An 18244-nucleotide genomic window follows, 5' to 3' on the forward strand; every position below is an offset into this window, starting at 1 on the left:
CCAGGAATTTTTTTTCCTTTTTTTTTTTTATTTTTTTTTAATCCATTTCCTTCCATCATTGAATTTTAATGCTCGTCTTTCCCACTTCTTGAGCAGCACATTAAGATTCCTGGCCCTGTCTCAAGCTGCCCATTACCTTGCAAGGGCAGCCCTATCAATCAGCTCTGTCCATGGGACCTGCCAAGTCATAATTTCCCAGCTTCCAAAGGCTTCCTATCAACATGTGCTTTATAAGATATTTATAATGCATAAATGCTCTTTGCTTTGGAACGAGGGTGGGAAACGAGGCGGCGGATCAGTAGAAAAAAATCTGGGAGTTAGGATGGGCTGGAGCCAGAGCTGCTCCATCAGCGCCTGATCCTGCTCGTCTGATGGAACCTGGTTTTGCTGAGTAGTTGTTTGTTTGTTTTCCCCTGGTGTTGGGGGAGATATTTTTGCAGGAGTTACATACAGCTGGTGCCTGGCTGCCAAACAGACCCATCAGGCTGAGGCTGGAAGGCGTGAGAGCATGTCCAGGTTTGTGCTCACGTCCCTGGTGATTCCTGCTGTGTCGCCCAGGGACATCCAGGCACGTTTGAGTCCTGTGTCCAGTTCTGGGCCCCGCACTTCAAGAAGGATGTTGAGGTGTTGGAGCGAGTCCAGAGGAGGGCGACCAAGCTGGTGAAGGGTCTGGAGGGTCTGACCTGTGAGGAACGGCTGAGGGAGCTGGGGGTGTTTAGCCTGGAGAAGAGGAGGCTCAGAGGTGACCTTAGTGCAGTCTACAACTACCTGGAGGGAGGTTGTAGCGGGGTGGGAGTCGGCCTCTTCTCCCAGGCAACCAGTGATAGGACAAGAGGACACAGCCTCGAGCTTGGCCAGGGGAGGTTCAGGTTGGACATGAGGAAGCATTTCTTCTCAGCAAGGGTCATTAGCCATTGGAAGGGGCTGCCCAGGGAGGTGGTGGAGTCCCCATCTCTGGAGGGGTTTAAGAAAAGCCTGGACATGGCACTTAGTGCCCTGGTCTAGTTGCCATGGTGGTGTCAGGGCAATGGTTGGACTCGATGATCCCAGAGGGCTCTGCCAACCTCATTGATTCTGGGATTCTGTGATTTCAGCACATACAGCGTGGTGACATCTCATGATGTGTAACACACGCGAGTGATCTCAGGAAAAAAATGATGCTGTAAATATGTCACATCTGGTAGGAAACACTTTCATTTCCTCATGCATGAATATTGACACCAGGATTTATCTTGCGTTATTACTGTTGTCACTAAACACGGTGTCTGTGCAAAGCTGCTGGGTTTGCCTTCACGGAGAGATGAGGGTCTGCACAAAAATGTTTCTTGAGTCACTGTTTGACTCCAATTTCCTATTTTTTTTTTCCCCCTTCCTGTCAGTATGCTGGTAAATGGGAGTATAGCTTCGAGGTAAGTTGGGTAACGGCTTCCCCTCCTGTAGCAAACCCTAGCAGAGCTCATCCCTCGCTTCCCTACCGTGCTGTGTGACACCGCAGCGACCTAGTGCCCTTCCATCTGAATACGAGGAGGAACTTCTTTGGTGTGAGGGTGCCAGAGCCCTGGCACAGGCTGCCCAGGGAGGGGGGGAGTCTCCTTCTCTGGAGATATTCAAACCCACCTGGACCACGACCCTGTGCAACGTGCTCTGGGTGACCCTGCTTTGGCCAGGGTTGGAGTTGATGATCTCCAGAGGTGCCTTCCAACCCTTAACCATTCTGTGGGTCTGTGATGGAAGGTGGGTGCTGATGTGGGAGGATGCTGGTGCATTCTGTTCACAAACAATGTGAGGACACATTGCATCATCAGTGTCACATCTGCTGGTCTGCGTCCTTCCAAGGTCCTTCCTACGGACCTTGTGACTCTTTCTCTTCTTAAAGTTATGGGACCAGCTGCACTTGGTGGAATCAAACTAACTTCTCCCATAAGAGATTATGGCGAATATTTTGAATATCCCTATAAATTGTGATCTTATTACTATGGATTTGAAAGGACAAAAATGAATAGGGAAAACAGTGCAGGTTTTTTTATTACCTCCTTAGAAGGTGATGTTTAATAAATTGTGTGAAGGGGACAAATGCTCTCCTGCTTCGATTACTGTAGGTTTGCTAAAGCCAGTGCAGCATGGCTGGTGTACATGAGTTAAACTTGCTGTCTCATGTGCCAGAGAAGAGAGGCTGGTCAGACTACCACGATAATGCTCAGCACTATTTATAGCCATGTGAAGAATACACTAAATTTAGGCATTTAATATAATATAAACATGCCATAGAGAGATCGTTACATTTCAAAGTAATTTATTTATGTACCTCTGCTTTCCCTTAAAAGAATAATAGATAGAAGTGAACATGAAGCAATAATACAAATGAAACAAACCCAAGCGTTGATGTGTGCGCTGGTTACTCAAAGTGACATTATAAGGACATTTATTCTGGATGTTTTTAGTGGCCTCTTTATTTGTAGGTTACTTTTTCCCCTTCCTAACCAAAAGCAGGGAGCAGGAGAGGGGCGAGGGGGCAGCAGCCGGGGCCGGGATGCGGGAGGAGCATCCCCAGGCTGCGCAGCCTCCTTATATGCAAATGTTTAATTCATTACATTTTTAAATTAGTAATGCTTGAGTAGGCTTCAGGGTGGTTAGTGCAGCGTGTTACTGCAGTAGCAACGTCAGCCCTGCCCAGATCCTGCTGTGCAATGGGAAATCACGACTGCAGCGAGACGACGTGGGGGAGGATTCGGAGGCAGGCGCAGCTCTCAGAATGCAAAGTGAATGAGTCTCAGGTGGGCTGGGCCCTCAGAGCAGAGCAGTAAGAACGGTTTTTTGTGGGGCTAAAGCTTGCTTCATGCATATGCCTGTTTGTGTGTGTGTACGCTAAAGCCATTTGCCTACGGTGTGACACCAGAGTGTTCCCAGGCACAATTATCCCTTAGTAATCCCTCTAAGAGTGCTCCTAGCTCCACCTGGCTCGCTGCTGTGGGTGTCTAGTCAAAGAGTCTCTTGCTTTTTCCTTTGTTTGTCTCTCCCTTGCCTGGTTTTGTTTACTTTCACCGTTTTTCTGTCGTGCAGACCCACACATTTCTTCATGTCATCACCCAGTCGTGCCTGACTCTGAGCAGGATAGAGGATGGCACCCACGGGCCCACCGTGGAGGCTTGCAATGGCAGCCCCGCGCAAACGTGGATGCTAAGGAACTACACGAGGCTGGAAGTCTTTAGAAACATTTTTTACAGCCCCACTGACTATTTCCTTTAACAGACGGTTGGAGGTTGGTATTCAAAAGCAAATATAACACGTCATGGTTTAAGCTATTCCCAGAAAAACGCTTCTCTGTTCTCTACCTGTTCAACTGAGCTGCGTTCCTTTCGTGTTCTCTCAGATGAGTGTATAGTTGTGTAATGTCATGTATGTTTAGGGTTAGTTATGATTAGTTAGAACTAATTTTAGATTAATTCAACTGTCTTGAGCTACCTTCATGATCTATTGGTGTCAACGTGGTCATTAAGAAGAAGAATTAAGAGAAGCCGTGGCTGCCCCCTCCCTGGCAGTGTTCAAGGGCAGGTTGGATGGGGCTTGGAGCAACCTGGTCTGGTGGAAGGTGTCCCTGCCCGTGGTAGGGGGTTGGAACTGGATGGTCTTTAAGGTCCCTTCCAACCCAAACCATTCTATGATTCCTGTTTGCGATAGCTGGAGATTTGGTCCCTATTCCAACATGTATAAATAATGCCAATTGCATAATATTTTTCAGAAATGTTCATTTTGAAAATTCCCAATTTTAAGTAATTCAATCCTGGAGATATTAGGATTACCACAGGCGTGGGGGACGTCCTGCCCTCCTCAAGCACTCCTTGCAGAGGCTATTATTTCGAGAAACTTCTTTTTTTTTTTCATTTTCTGAGCACCTCTTCTGCTAGGAACAACATTTTGCTGGTGTCTTTGTTTCACAAGAGTCGATTCTTACAACTGAGAACTCCCGCAGTTGCTGATATTGCTGATACCACAAAATCAACCAGGTTGGAAGAGCCCTCTGGGCTCATCGAGTCCAACCATTGCCCTGACACCACCATGGCAACTAGACCAGGGCACTAAGTTCCATGGCCAGGCTTTTCTTAAACCCCTCCAGAGATGGTGACTCCACCACCTCCCTGGGCAGCCCCTTCCAATGGCTGATGACCCTTGCTGAGAAGAAATGCTTCCTAATGTCCAACCTGACCCTCCCCTGGCCAAGCTTGAGGCTGTGTCCTCTTGTGCTGTCGCTGGTTGCCCGGGAGAAGAGGCCGACTCCCACTTCACTACATCCTCCCTTATAATGACCCCACCAAAGCAGAGCAGTGCTGGAGTGAAGGATCTGCTCTCCATCGTTTTGCCATGACGTATTTAGTGTCTTCACCCATCACAGCCGTTATTTGCATATATTGGGTATGCGAGAAGCTGCAGAGCTCGCTCCCGTGCATCTGCGTGTCCACACAGCTCGCTCTGCACCCCTGCACGTTGCAGTAAAATAAAAATTGTAGGCTGGCTTGTGTAAGTATCATGTTGCCTAGTAATTAATTGTTTTCCAAGCAAACGAGGCCTTTTTTTTGTAATAGCATAAATAATGATAGAACAGAGAAAGAAAAAATTTATGAGACGGTTGAAAATCCCAATGATATGGTAATCTAGCATGAAATTATGCGCTGAATAAAAGGGAACAGCTGATGAAGGCAACAGCAGCGTTTTTAGACTTGTTTGCATTTGTGGTTATAGTAGAAAATGATAGCAGCTTAATTGCACTTAAAACAATATAAGTGAGGAATCAGTGATGCTTTGAGCAGTGCTATTTAGTAAACAAGCTACTGCTGTTAGCACTACTAATTCTTTCCTCTTGTAATTAGAGGGGAAAAATGCCTTCTGTTCATCACTGAGTGCATATCAAATGGCCCCTCGGTGATTTGTTATAATATCTACAGGCTCTTCTTGGAGAATTGTGTAATAGTTTGTTTTAAACTGAGGAGCGAATCTCTAGGGACGAGCTGTTCAAAGGATATTTGTGGTACAAATTAGGAGTGTTAATATGCGACGTGGCAATCCGGTATGGAGGGCAGTGTGAAATTACACAGGGCAACAGAGCAGTCTGCAACTACCTGAAGGGAGGTTGTAGCGCAGTGGGAGTCGGCCTCTTCTCCCAGGCAGCCAGCGCTAGGACAAGAGGACACAGCCTCAAGCTTCACCAGGGGAGGGTCAGGTTGGCCATGAGGAAGCATTTCTTCTCAGCAAGGGTCATTAGCCATTGGAAGGGGCTGCCCAGGGAGGTGGTGGAGTCACCATCTCTGGAGGGGTTTAAGAAAAGACTGGACATGGGGGTTGTGCCGCCCACCCTTGTGCCCCTGTTTGACCCTTTCTGTGGTGTTTGGCATAAAATCGGTCTCTGCTTCAGCAGAGGATCTGCAAACAAGGCTGCAGTCCTGAAATCACCTCTTCCCGTGGTTGTTCTTGCTGGGGCAGGGTTGTAATCCCTGTGGAGCTGCTGTACAACAGCTCAGACCTTGTTTGACCTCTTTACCTGAGGCATTTTGCCTGGAGCATTGCCATCCAGAGGGACCTTGACAGGCTGGAGAGCTGGGCCTGTGTGAACCGCCTGGAGTTCAACAAGGCCAAGTGCAAGGTCCTGCACGTGGGTCGGGGCAATTCCAAGCACAAACACAGGCTGGGCAGAGAATGGATGGAGAGCAGCCCTGAGGAGAAGGACTTGGGGGCGATGGGTGACGAGAAGCTCACCATGAGCCGGCACCGTGCGCTGGCAGCCCAGAAAGCCAACGGTGTCCTGGGCTGCATCCCCAGCAGCGTGGCCAGCAGGGCGAGGGAGGGGATTCTGCCCCTCTGCTCCGCTCTCGGGAGACCCCCCCTGCAGTGCTGCGTCCAGCTCTGGGGCCCAACAGAAGAAGGACATGGAGCTGTTGGAGCGAGTCCAGAGGAGGCCACGGAGATGCTCAGAGGGCTGGAGCCCCTCTGCTGTGGAGACAGGCTGAGAGAGCTGGGGCTGTTCAGCCTGGAGAAGAGAAGGCTCCAGGGAGACCTTCTAGCACCTTCCAGTGCCTGAAGGGTCTACAGGAAAGCTGGAGAGGGGCTTTTTACAAGGGTGTGGAGTGACAGGATGAGGGGGAACGGTTTTAAACTGAAAGAGGGGAGATTGAGATGAGATATGAGGAAGAAATTCTTTGCTGTGAGGGTGGTGAGACCCTGGCCCAGGTTGCCCAGAGAAGCTGTGGCTGCCCCCTCCCTGGCAGTGTTCAAGGGCAGGTTGGATGGGGCTTGGAGCAACCTGGTCTGGTGGAAGGTGTCCCTGCCTGTGGCAGGGGGTTGGAACTGGATGGGCTTTAAGGTCCCTTCCAACCCAAACCAGTCTGTGATTCTATGATTTCCAAACTACCTGTGTAGGTTGCATGACTAACTTTAAAAGCAGCGGCAGGGCAGAGCCCATCAGCGCCATGGGGGAGCAGAGGGGGAGCAGGACGTGTCCCACAGCAGCAGCAGCCCGTACCCAACGGCTGCCTCTGCCCCAGCACCCAGCGCGGCCCTTGGTCTCACGGCAGGAGATGGGCGCCCGTGCTGGGTTAGCAAACGTATTTCCACTGCTCTGATACGCACATGTTCAGGTTGCTGGAGTCTAAACTCCTTAATCCAAAGTTCTGTTGCTTTGAAATAATATTTCCTTGCCCTTATTTTGTGTTTTTCTGTTGCCTTCGTTTGTTGCTGGGTTCAGCAGAGGCTCTCGCTCCCTGGGTTGCCTGGTCACGTGCGAGGAGGTGAGCTGGGCACCCCGTGGAGCAGCACGTAGGGTGGTAGAGGTGTTGTAGAGCCGTATGAGTGGTAGCCAGGGCTGAGTACCTGTCTCGTGGCTTGTGTAGTGACTAGAATAATGCTGAAACGAGACCAAAAATGCAATTAGTGTTACTCAGCAGTAATTACCATGCTGCAGCTCTTACCCTTCTCTATTGCAGAAGCTCACCCTGAGGCACATCAACAGCAACCAGTGTCTGGACGAGCCGTCGGAGGAGGACAAGATGGTTCCCACCATGAGGGAGTGCGGTGACAGCCGTTCCCAGCAGTGGCTGCTGCGCAACATGACCCTGGGTGCCTGAAGCTGGCACAGACCCGCTGCCTCGGCTGGGATCTCCTCCTCCTCCTCCTCCTCCTCCTCCTCCTCCTCCTCCTCCTCCTCCTCCTCGTCCTCCTCCTCCTCCTCCTTCTCCTCTTCCTTGCTGAGGCCAGCGGTCCTGAAGCCCTCTCCAAAACCCAGCTGTCAGAGCAAAGCCACGGGGAGGTTTCCTTGATGTGGTGGGTCTCCATGTGCCCCTTCGAAACCTGTGACTGCTCAAAAGAAGCTCCTCTGAGCCTATAAATGTCAGAACATGTGCTGTTATCCACACAAACGTGTTCAAAAATGGTTCCAGAGAAACCTCTACGAACCCTACATCAAAGAGGTGGGGATGGAGGGTGTTTTCTGTGTGTCTCACACCACTATGGAGAAGTGACCCAGTATAAAATGCCTTATGACACGAACTGGTACTGGGAGCCGTCCTGGCAGGCGTCTCCTGAGCTGGGTGTGTTGGTGCTGCTCTTGGCAGCGTGGTGGGAATGTTTGCTGTGCTCTTGTGTCGAGTGGGACTCGGAGAAGAACCATACTGGGCAGCAAAGTCTCCAGACAGAGCGAAAGCTTTGTGGTTTGTCCGGGAGGAAAATGAGCTCCAGCGTCCGGAGAAGCAGCAGAACAGAGCAACGACTGTACTCAGAAATGGAAATTAAATAAATGAGGCAACAGCAAAAGACGTGGAACAATGAGAAGAGGTGACACACGGGGGTAACTCAGAGCAGTGCAGATTGAACTGTCCTCTGCAGCGGGGAGAGAAATGGCTGGGGCTGAGCCCTGGGGAGCTGCAAGGGGGGTTGCAGATGGAGGCACCACAAACTGGCCCTCTGAGACCACTGGGTCGCTCTGACCTCGATCCCTCACTGCTACCCCTCAGCATATCCCTGCGTGAGACACAGAGAGGGCCTCATCCCTGGACCCCCTACGCCCAGAGGATGGAACTGGGTTGACTCTGAGTTCTGCCTCCAGGTGTTCTTGCTTCGATAGCGACGACAGATGCTTATTTATATTTTTAATATTTTTGTGGCTTAATAATTTTGTTAGCGTGGTTATTAAAGATGTGCTGATGGCACGGGGTCGCGTCGGAGGCGTGACCTAGGGTCAGGAGGGTCCTAGACATACAGGTGACGTTTCCTTTGGTGACCCCAAAATTGCGTGCCGGGCTGGGCTGGGTGTTCAGCACTAGTCTGTAACGTCCCGTTGCCTCGAGGGTTCAAAAGACCTAAATCACAGTGTGCAACCACAGCGTGGTGCAGCACGGGTAGGTGGTGAAATGGTTTCCCATCGTTTCAGCCACAGTTCCTCAAAAGGTCTGTTTATGCACTGGGTCATTAATTAAAAATTACAATATTTTCTGTATAATGCTCTGGTTGTTATGGATTAATAGAGTCATATATGTACGTGTTATAAATTTATAGAGCATTCGTATTTTCTTGATACTCATTAAACGAAAAATAGAAGGGTGTTAAATTGGAGAAGTGATTGCTGTGCATGCGTGGGAGCTGGAGTATCGCGGATTGACTCAGGCTGGAAGCTCTAGTCCAGCCTCCCTGCTCAAAGTGGGGTCAAACACGTCCAGTTCTCATCTTCAAACTGCCACAAAAGTACACGCTGTGGCTTAAAAGACAGCAAAACAGAAGACTGTAATCAAATTTAAACATGAGTCTCCATGCAGAAAAAAATTAATAATTGTTTCTTCATTCTTCACTCAGCGAGTCCAGAGGAGGGCGACCAAGCTGGTGAAGGGTCTGGAGGGTCTGACCTACGAGGAACGGCTGAGGGAGCTGGGGGTGTTTAGCCTGGAGAAGAGGAGGCTCAGAGGTGACCTTAGTGCAGTCTACAACTACCTGAAGGGAGGTTGTAGCGCAGTGGGAGTCGGCCTCTTCTCCCAGGCAACTAGTGATAGGACAAGAGGACACAGCCTCAAGCTTGGCCAGGGGAGGGTCAGGTTGGCCATTAGGAAGCATTTCTTCTCAGCAAGGGTCATTAGCCATTGGAAGGGGCTGCCCAGGGAGGTGGTGGAGTCACCATCTCTGGAGGGGTTTAAGAAAAGCCTGGACATGGCACTTAGTGCCCTGGTCTAGTTGCCATGGTGGTGTCAGGGCAATGGTTGGACTCGATGATCCCAGAGGGCTCTTCCAACCTCATTGACTCTGGGATAATACCTGATGTCGATAACGGAGCTTTAGTCTTGTTTTGGTGGTTGGAGAATTTTGGTTTTTCACGTCGCATCTTGAATCCCGAAGCGGCTGGGTAAGTTCTGGTGAGAAGGGGGGAGGGAGAATATTTTAAAAACAAGGATTATGTAGCCTTCGTCTGTGTTATCTCCAAGTAACTGAGAAAGAAATTATAACAGTAAAGATGGTAAAGATTTTTTTATAACAACAGTTTTAGAATCACAGAGCGGATTAGAGGAGTTGTATAATTCATCCTTCACGCTGCTACAGTGCACTTCAATCAGCTAATGCACAGAAGAGCTGCTGGGCAATATCTCATTTAACAAGGTGATGTCCTTGCCCATGCGACTACAGAGAAAAAAAATTAAACCCTTTTTGTCAAGGTTTACCCTCTTCAGGTTGTCTTCAGAGAAACGTGTGTTTGTGTGTGATGAGCTGCGGTTTATATAAAACATCCATCGCGTACGTGCGGTTAAAAAAGCGACTGTCAGGTTCCTACTCTGATTATTAAACTATTTTGCAAAGATGCAATTAACTGTAGAGCTCATGTTAATTATAGTATGTGAATCATTTAAATGAATCATAAAATAATCCATTTGTGAGTAATGAATGCAGACGTAGAGGTGCTTTGTTTTTATCATTTCTCAGAAATGTTAATAACTAGGACTGGTTATAGAGCTAAAATTACAGTGACGGAAACAACCCACACCTCATTGTCCTTAAAAGCTGTACGTGTGTTTACGTCTTCTTCTGAGGTCGTTTTAGGGTTTTACAGAGCCAAACTCCCCCGGACGAAGCCCTGCAGGGTGTCACCATGGGTTGAGGACAAACCTCGTGCCTGGGCACCACCAAGTACTTTTTCAGAGTCAAGAAGGTAGGATCTGCCCTAAAATCCATCTTCAGGCACCTTGCGAGCCAGTGGGACTGGGCGACACAAGTTTGGGGACTGTTGCTGTGAATTCAGGTCAGAAATAATTAGCTGAATCATTTTCTTTGCCATCAGCTCAGCCTGCTCCTCAAGCACTGGCTTCCCCTCTGCACCCGCAGTACCATTAATTACCATTAATTATTTTTACATTAACCTGTGAATTAAAGTTTAAGGACCACATCTTAGCATCCTTCTGCGTGTGACTTGCACCACGGTGCCTTTCACCTTGGGACCTTCTAGGACAGCTGATAAGCTGCAGGAGCACTAACCAGCCTTGGTAGTGCCACAGCTTGGTGATTGAGGGCTGCTCATGGGATTCCCTTGCTTGACCCTGGACCTTTGATGGAGCAGAGCCAGGGAGGCAGCAGAAGGAAAGCACGCCTTGGTGTACATTTGGATGTACCCCAGGTTGAGGGTACTGCTGGTAACGGGAACACAGAATCACAGAATCAGGTTGGAAGAGCCCTCTGGGCTCATCGAGTCCAACCATTGCCCTGACACCACCATGGCAACTAGACCATGGCACTAAGTGCCATGTCCAGGCTTTTCTTAAACCCCTCCAGAGATGGTGACTCCACCACCTCCCTGGGCAGCCCCTTCCAATGGCTAATGACCCTTGCTGAGAAGAAATGCTTCCTAATGGCCAACCTGAACCTCCCCTGGCCAAGCTTGAGGCTGTGTCCTCTTGTCCTATCGCTGGTTGCCTGGGAGAAGAGGCCGACTCCCACTGCGCTACAACCTCCCTTGTGCCATCCACTTAATGCCAACGAGCTTTGTAACGAAGCTTGGGTTTAACAAAGCCCTGCTCACTGAGGTGGCCGTGGGGAGCCCTCCACATTCCCCAGCGCAGGAGACCCTTGCTCTTTCTCAGCAGCTCACCCGACTTCCCAGCAGAAGAAACCCTGGCTGCCAACGGGCACCTTGCTTGTTCTCCAATAAAAGGATCTCCTTTTCTCTGCTGGTTTCTTTGAAATTAAAAAAACACAGTTAAAATTTACAGCACTTGGAGATACATTTCACTTTTAAACCACCTCTGTCAGCAGAGTGGGAGTCGGCCTCTTCTCCCAGGCAACTAGCGATAGGACAAGAGGACACAGCCTCAAGCTTCACCAGGGGAGGGTCAGGTTGGACATCAGGAAGCATTTCTTCTCAGCAAGGGTCATTAGGCATTGGAAGGGGCTGCCCAGGGAGGTGGTGGAGTCACCATCTCTGGAGGGGTTTCAGAAAAGCCTGGCCATGGCACTTAGTGCCCTGGTCTAGTTGCCATGGTGGTGTCAGGGCAACGGTTGGACTCGATGATCCCAGAGGGCTCTTCCAACCTCATTGATTCTGTGATTTAAAAATAAGCCAGTTACAAGTGCATACCTTATCTCTAAATAAATGTTTTCTAGCCAAAACTGCAAAGATAACTTTTCCTGCGGCCCATGAATAAGAGCGTGCTTTGGTTTATTTACCACTTGTTTAATTCTGAAATGTCTTTCTATGACACAGGACAAAAACCTAAGAAGCAGCAGTGCTGCTGGCCTGGATCATGGGGTGACACGTGTTATTTGGCTACATGAAAGCATCCCATTGCGTCATGGAGAAGGCTCAGCAAGGGGGTCAGAAGGTCACCAGGGAAACCAAGAAGTCCATTTGACTAGGTGAGTGCTTCACTCAGTTCTTTACACCTGCTGGGCACATGTAAAAAGACAGAAATAGAAAAAATGTTGAGAGAAGTGGAGAAGAAGTACTAAGGAGATGCTGAGGTTGGAAAATTCCAGGTGAGATTTGTGGAATGGCATCATCTTCTGGTAAAAATATGGAAAGGCCTTGAAAACTGGGTTGGAAATATACTGTAGGGAGGTTTTAAATTTGTAAAGTAGATGGACTGAATAACCTCCCTGAGCTCTCTGTCTCTAATAAATGTGTGTATCCGTATGTTACATATGTATGTGTGTGTATACATATATGTGTGTGTATTTAAGTGGTGCTATTGTTGAGCAGATTCTAATGGACCTGTTGCAGGTTGCTCCAGGCTAAAGCTTGACTTAAAGTATTTTCAGACCAGGAGAGAACAGAGCTACGCCCAGTAACCTGTTGTAATTTTGTTAGCAAAAGGGCAAAGATCAGCGAGTTTGGTTTGAGGTTTCTGAAATCTCTTTTCTTTATACCTGTCCTGTATAAAGAAGAGATCATGATGGCTAGCTGCTTAGAAGGATTAGTAACATATTCATTAACCTCTTTTAATCCTTATGATACTAATGAATCAGGTTTGATTACAACCTGAAGGGAGGTTGTAGCGCAGTGGGAGTCGGCCTCTTCTCCCAGGCAACCAGCGCTAGGACAAGAGGACACAGCCTCTTAGTGCCATGGTGGTGTCAGGGCAATGGTTGGACTCGATGAGCCCAGAGGGCTCTTCCAACCTCATTGATTGATTGATTGAGCTCTGCTCGGCTCGGGGGGGCCACGGCTCCGCAGCGCAGTGGGGTATCCTTGCTAAGCACGTGTCTAAAGGCACCCAGCTTTTAAAAAATGCAGCGCTGTCCTGGCCACCAGTGACCTCTCATCAGACCAAAACCACTGGAACTGGTGAGTGTTTCACCCTGGAGTCAGTAGTTAACATGGTAACATGGGTTTTGAATAAATGTGAATATGAATAATGCTGCGCAAGTCATGTTAAAAAAAAAAATACAAAATGAAATAAAAAAAACCCCAAAACCCAACTTCTAAATAATTTTGAAAGGAAAAGGGAGAAATTTTATATGAGAAAAGTGGTCAAGCCACAGAGGTGGGTCACAGAATCACAGCATCAGTGAGGTTGGAAGAGCCCTCTGGGATCATCGAGTCCAACCATTGCCCTGACACCACCATGGCAACTAGACCAGGGCACTAAGTGCCATGGCCAGGCTTTTCTTAAACCCCTCCAGAGATGGTGACTCCACCACCTCCCTGGGCAGCCCCTTCCAATGGCTAATGACCCTTGCTGAGAAGAAATGCTTCCTAATGTCAAAATGATGCACACATCAGTGTGAAGTGTCCAGACCAACGCTGGCAGGCAACGAGGAAACCCCTTCTCCAACATTAATTATGCTTTGTATGCGTATTTTATTTTTTATACACACTGATATTATCCACTGGAGTTTATTTTGAAGGTCAGACTAAAGCTGAGGGAATCTGCTAACGTAACCATCGCAGGTGACTCGCTTTGCTTTCAGCCAGTTCAGAGAGAAGTGGTCTTATGAATATTGCATGACAACATCTCCAGTAATGGCTTTTAAATGATTTAATTTTGAAAACCAGCAGGGTTGAGCAGCAGAAGAGCGTTACCTCCCTAGGAAGCCAGCTGGGCAGCGCAGGACCCCCGGTCATGGTGCCCCAGCGCAGCAGCCCCCGGACAGAATCAACCAGGTTGGAAGAGTCCTCTGGGATCATCGAGTCCAACCGTTGCCCTGACAATCAGGGGTGCAGCAGAGCATCCCTCCCCGTGCCAGGGGCTTTGCCATCTAGATCTGGTAGGTAGCCATTTCATGCCCTAGCAAGCCTTTCCCTTCCATGGGAAGGGCTGTTCGCGGGTGGAAGCCAGGCTTTGGCTGCAGAGCCCTGGCACTGGGTCTGGCTGTGCAGCAGCTGAGCAGCACCCTGGGTGCCTCTGGCCCTTCACCCAGCTGTTAAAAGCAACCAGTAGCGGTGCCTTCCCGTAGAGACTCAGAGATTTTGAGGCAAAAAGGGATCATTATAGTAAAGGTCAGACTAGCTGATGTAGTGTAGGCTGGAGGGCACCAGCCCGTTTTCCCTGCGTTTGAGTAAAATGCATTTTAAAAAGGAATCAGCTCTTCATTTGGAGAACTCCGGCTCTGCAGTGGGAAGGTGGTTCAGCAGCAGATCGCCCTCCGTGCTGCAGGGGAGGTTATTCACTGCAGCAGGGCTCTTCTAATTGCTTCCCATCAAAAGTGCTGTCTCGGCATATAACACTCCCAAACTATTCAGTACATTTTAAATTAAATTCCCCTCGTTTGGGAGGAGACTGTGCAAAGAGGCTTTTTTTTTTTTCCCCCTCCCATTGTGTTTGCAAGTGATTGTGAGACAGTCCCGAAGCCTCTGTCTCCTGTGTCCCCACATCCTGCTCGCTTTAGTTTATTCTCAGAGCTTAAAAATCTTCATGTGGTTATGCCACTACAACCACCGTGGTAGAAGTTCCTCCTTTTGCCAGAGAAGTGCTGGGGAGGTTCAGGTTGGACATGAGGAAGCATTTCTTCTCAGCAAGGGTCATTAGCCATTGGAAGGGGCTGCCCAGGGAGGTGGTGGAGTCACCATCTCTGGAGGGGTTTAAGAAAAGCCTGGCCATGGCACTTAGTGCCCTGGTCTAGTTGCCATGGTGGTGTCAGGGCAACGGTTGGACTCGATGCTCCCAGAGGGCTCTTCCAACCTGATTGATTCTGGGATTCTGAGGTTCAATTACGTGGATTTAAAGTCGGCTGGGGCGGTGCTGGTGCCCAATTTGAAGCGGGGAGGTGGGGATGCTCAGCAAGCACCACGGGGCTTCATGGGGCTGCACTTTCGCGTTGGTCACGGTGGTGATAAAATATGCATGTGGCAGCGTGAGTCACAGTGTCGGGTGCTAAAATGGGAGCCAGGAGCGGCAGGAGCGGGCTGGAACACGGCATTCCCCTTTACGGTCCCCAGCGGCTGGCCCAGCCCCTCCTTGCCAGCGTAAGGCGAGTTTCTTTTAAAAATAAGTTCAAGCAAATGAAAATGCTTGAAATCACAGGACAATGAGGTTGGAAGAGCCCTCTGGGATCATTGAGTCCAACCGTTGCCCTGACACCACCATGGCAACTAGACCAGGGCACTAAGTGCCATGTCCAGGCTTTTCTTAAACCCCTCCAGAGATGGTGACTCCACCACCTCCCTGGGCAGCCCCTTCCAATGGCTAATGACCCTTGCTGAGAAGAAATGCTTCCTAATGGCCAACCTGAACCTCCCCTGGCCAAGCTTGAGGCTATCACCTGGAAGGGGGCCTACAGGAAAGCTGGAGAGGGGCTTTTTACAAGGGCCTGGAGTGACAGGACGAGGGGGAACGGTTTTAAACTGCAAGAGGGGAGATTTAAATGAGATATTAGGAAGCAATTCTTTGCTGTGAGGGTGGTGAGACCCTGGCCCAGGTTGCCCAGAGAAGCTGTGGCTGCCCCCTCCCTGGCAGTGTTCAAGGCCAGGTTGGATAGGGCTGGGAGCAACCTGGTCTAGTGGAAGGTGTCCCTGCCTGTGGCAGGGGGTTGGAACTGGATGGGCTTTAAGGTCCCTTCCAACCCAAACCAGTCTGTGATTCTGTGGTTTCTGAGTGCCCAGCCCAGTGAGGTGCTGCTGTGCCTTTGGGCTGTGCCAAGGGAGGTCTCGGGGCTGCAGGTGTTGCCCCGGGGGGGTGTTGGACATATGGAGGTTTCTCAGAAGTATCACCACTTCGATGCTCTGGAGGTCTGATTCCTTTCTTGCGGGCTGTTTAATATCCCACTCCAACTGATTGTTTTCCTGCTCGGGTCGATGTGCTACAGCGTCGTTTGCTGGAGTGCTGCGGTTGGTGTCGATAAAGCCCGTGTTTGAACACACCAAACGCAACGAAGTGCAATGAGCTACAGAAGATCACGTCGCCAGATATTTTAAACGAGGCTCTCAGAATTCTTTTGACCTCAATTCCTCTGTCTTACTCCAGCCTGTAAAATTAGGGGAAGATAAAATCCGTTTGCCTCGCAGGGATTCGGTAAAAACCAATTAGCTTTTATGAAGTACCCCGATACCATAATGACAGGCGTGACAGGGGAACATGGGAGGGAATTAATAGTTTGGATAAAGTTGGAGTTATGTGCAATAAATAAAGCCAGGGGCAAGACACTGAACAGGAAGGGAGGAAAGCACTGAAGAAAACGCTGCACAACAACGCTGCTGACCTGATTTCATGGGGATAAAATTTATAGAATCCCTTTTCTGTTAGATTTTGTTTCAGTGTGTGGCCAGCTGAGGTGATCAGGGCCATGAGCAGCTAAACCCAGGGCAGCTGCCCCAGGCTGGCCCACGGGTGGGTTCTGTGTCATTGACATCAGGGTCACTATAAATGGGGATGGGGGTTCTTTGCTCTGCTCTCCTGTAGAGAGGAGACACACAAGCACCTGCAGGCTCTCCCGGCTTAACACTCGGTGAGTATCTAAGGAACAGACACAAATGGTTCTTTGTGCTTGGTTTTTTTCCCTTTTCCCATGCCTGGCACAGTTTGAACGCACTGTCACAGCGAAAACAGTCACTGCCGTTGCTGTGCCGAGCTCTGCACATCAGCAGCGGGAAGGATTTGAGCAGGTAAATAAATAAATAAGCTTCCCAGGAATGTATTGTGCAAAACTACATTTTCCTAATTAATTTTTTTCAGAAGATATTCCACTTTGGCTTTTTTTTTTTCCCCTGTTCTTTTTAAATGGATCCCCTCCAGGGGACACCTGGCATCACCGATCTGTGACATTGGTTAAAATCATCTGAATGGTGAAGCAGCTGAAAACTGTTGACCAGACGCGCTGGCAGGTTGGATAACCCTCAAATCTCTGTAAAATGTTATATTGGTTATTAGTGTGACATTAGTTCCTTGGGAATGCTAACAGAAGGTGCTGAGTGAGGAAAACTTAAGTCAGAAGGGGAAAAGGGTTATGGCCCAGAAGCTGGCAGGGCTGATCAAGAGGTGTTTTAAACTAGGAGGGCGACCAAGTGGTGAAGGGTCTGGAGGGTCTGACCTCCGAGGAACGGCTGAGGGAGCTGGGGGTGTTTAGCCTGGAGAAGAGGAGGCTCAGAGGTGACCTTAGTGCAGTCTACAACTACCTGAAGGGAGGTTGGAGCGGGGTGGGAGTCAGCCTCTTCTCCCGGGCAACTAGTGCTAGGACAAGAGGACACAGCCTCAAGCGTGGCCAGGGGAGGTTCAGGTTGGCCATGAGGAAGCATTTCTTCTCAGCAAGGGTCATTAGCCATTGGAAGGGGCTGCCCAGGGAGGTGGTGGAGTCACCATCTCTGGAGGGGTTTAAGACAAGCCTGGCCATGGCACTTAGTGCCATGGTCTAGTTGCCATGGTGGTGTCAGGGCAATGGTTGGACTCCATGATCCCAGAGGGCTCTTCCAACCTGACTGATTCTGTGATTCTGTGAAAAGGGGAGCTGGGAGATGCTACAAGAGAAACATCTGCAGGAATATTTTGAGCAGCCTAAATCTATGCTGGGGGAGAGGGACTTTTGCAGTCATAAGGAAACAGTAAGATTAATAATGAATCCCCTCAGCAGTGGCCTAAGGAAGGGGCAGTTTCAATACACGCTCTTCCCCAGCCAGTGGACTTGACTGCCAGCGGATAAACCCCACTGCTTCGCAGCTGGTAAACTGAGGCACGCCATGTAACATCCCCTGCTTTCTGCGGGTTTGGGCAGTTGCATCCCAAAGGTGACACCGTGGGGCTGCCGGGCTGAGACATGCTGAAAACTGCCTGTTAGGTATAAATTAAACACGGGAGGCTTGAGTTGAAGCATTGCTGTTATGTTAAGCTGATGGTGATCCGGAGGGGAGCCGTGCCTCGGGTCGGATAGATGTGAGCGGGCAGCTTCTCCACTCAGATTTAGTCACTAGGATTGGCACAGACATCCCCTAACCAGCGCCAGCCCCTGCTCCCTCTCAAGCTGCTCTAAGACCAGGCTTTTAGCCTGATCCGTTTTTGGGAGATATTTGGATTCTCTTCCTGATCCTGACTTAAGGCCAGACCGCAGGAGACCGGGGATGGGGCGGGGGCCGGGCAGGCAGGTTACAGCCTGGATGTGTTAGCGAGGGGGAGGATGGAGAGAAGCAGAATAAAGGTTTTCCTGAAAAAAAGGGAAGATCCCTCCTCTTTCCCCCTGTGCAGCAGCTGTGGTCCCAGCAGAGAGCATCCATGCTCCCAGGAGGGCAGCCCTGTGAAGAATATATATATATATATATATATATTTTTTTTTTTTTTTTTAATGTTTTGGAGGGTTTGGGGTGTGT

At 49.5% G+C, this 18244-nt stretch overlaps 1 protein-coding gene across 1 annotated transcript in view; it reads left to right on the top strand.

The window, feature by feature from the left end:
• Window positions 1-8590, top strand: part of GALNT13 (polypeptide N-acetylgalactosaminyltransferase 13) — a 93299-nt gene extending 84709 nt beyond the window's left edge. Inside the window, exon 13 of the mRNA XM_068407408.1 lies at window positions 6972-8590. Coding sequence (XP_068263509.1) covers window positions 6972-7112 — 141 coding nt within the window. The 3' untranslated portion in view covers window positions 7113-8590. The remainder of the gene's footprint in view (window positions 1-6971) is intronic.
• Window positions 8591-18244: the final 9654 nt, after the last annotated feature.

The sequence above is a fragment of the Nyctibius grandis genome, chromosome 9, assembly GCF_013368605.1.
Source record: "Nyctibius grandis isolate bNycGra1 chromosome 9, bNycGra1.pri, whole genome shotgun sequence".
Lineage (NCBI taxonomy): Eukaryota > Metazoa > Chordata > Aves > Nyctibiiformes > Nyctibiidae > Nyctibius > Nyctibius grandis.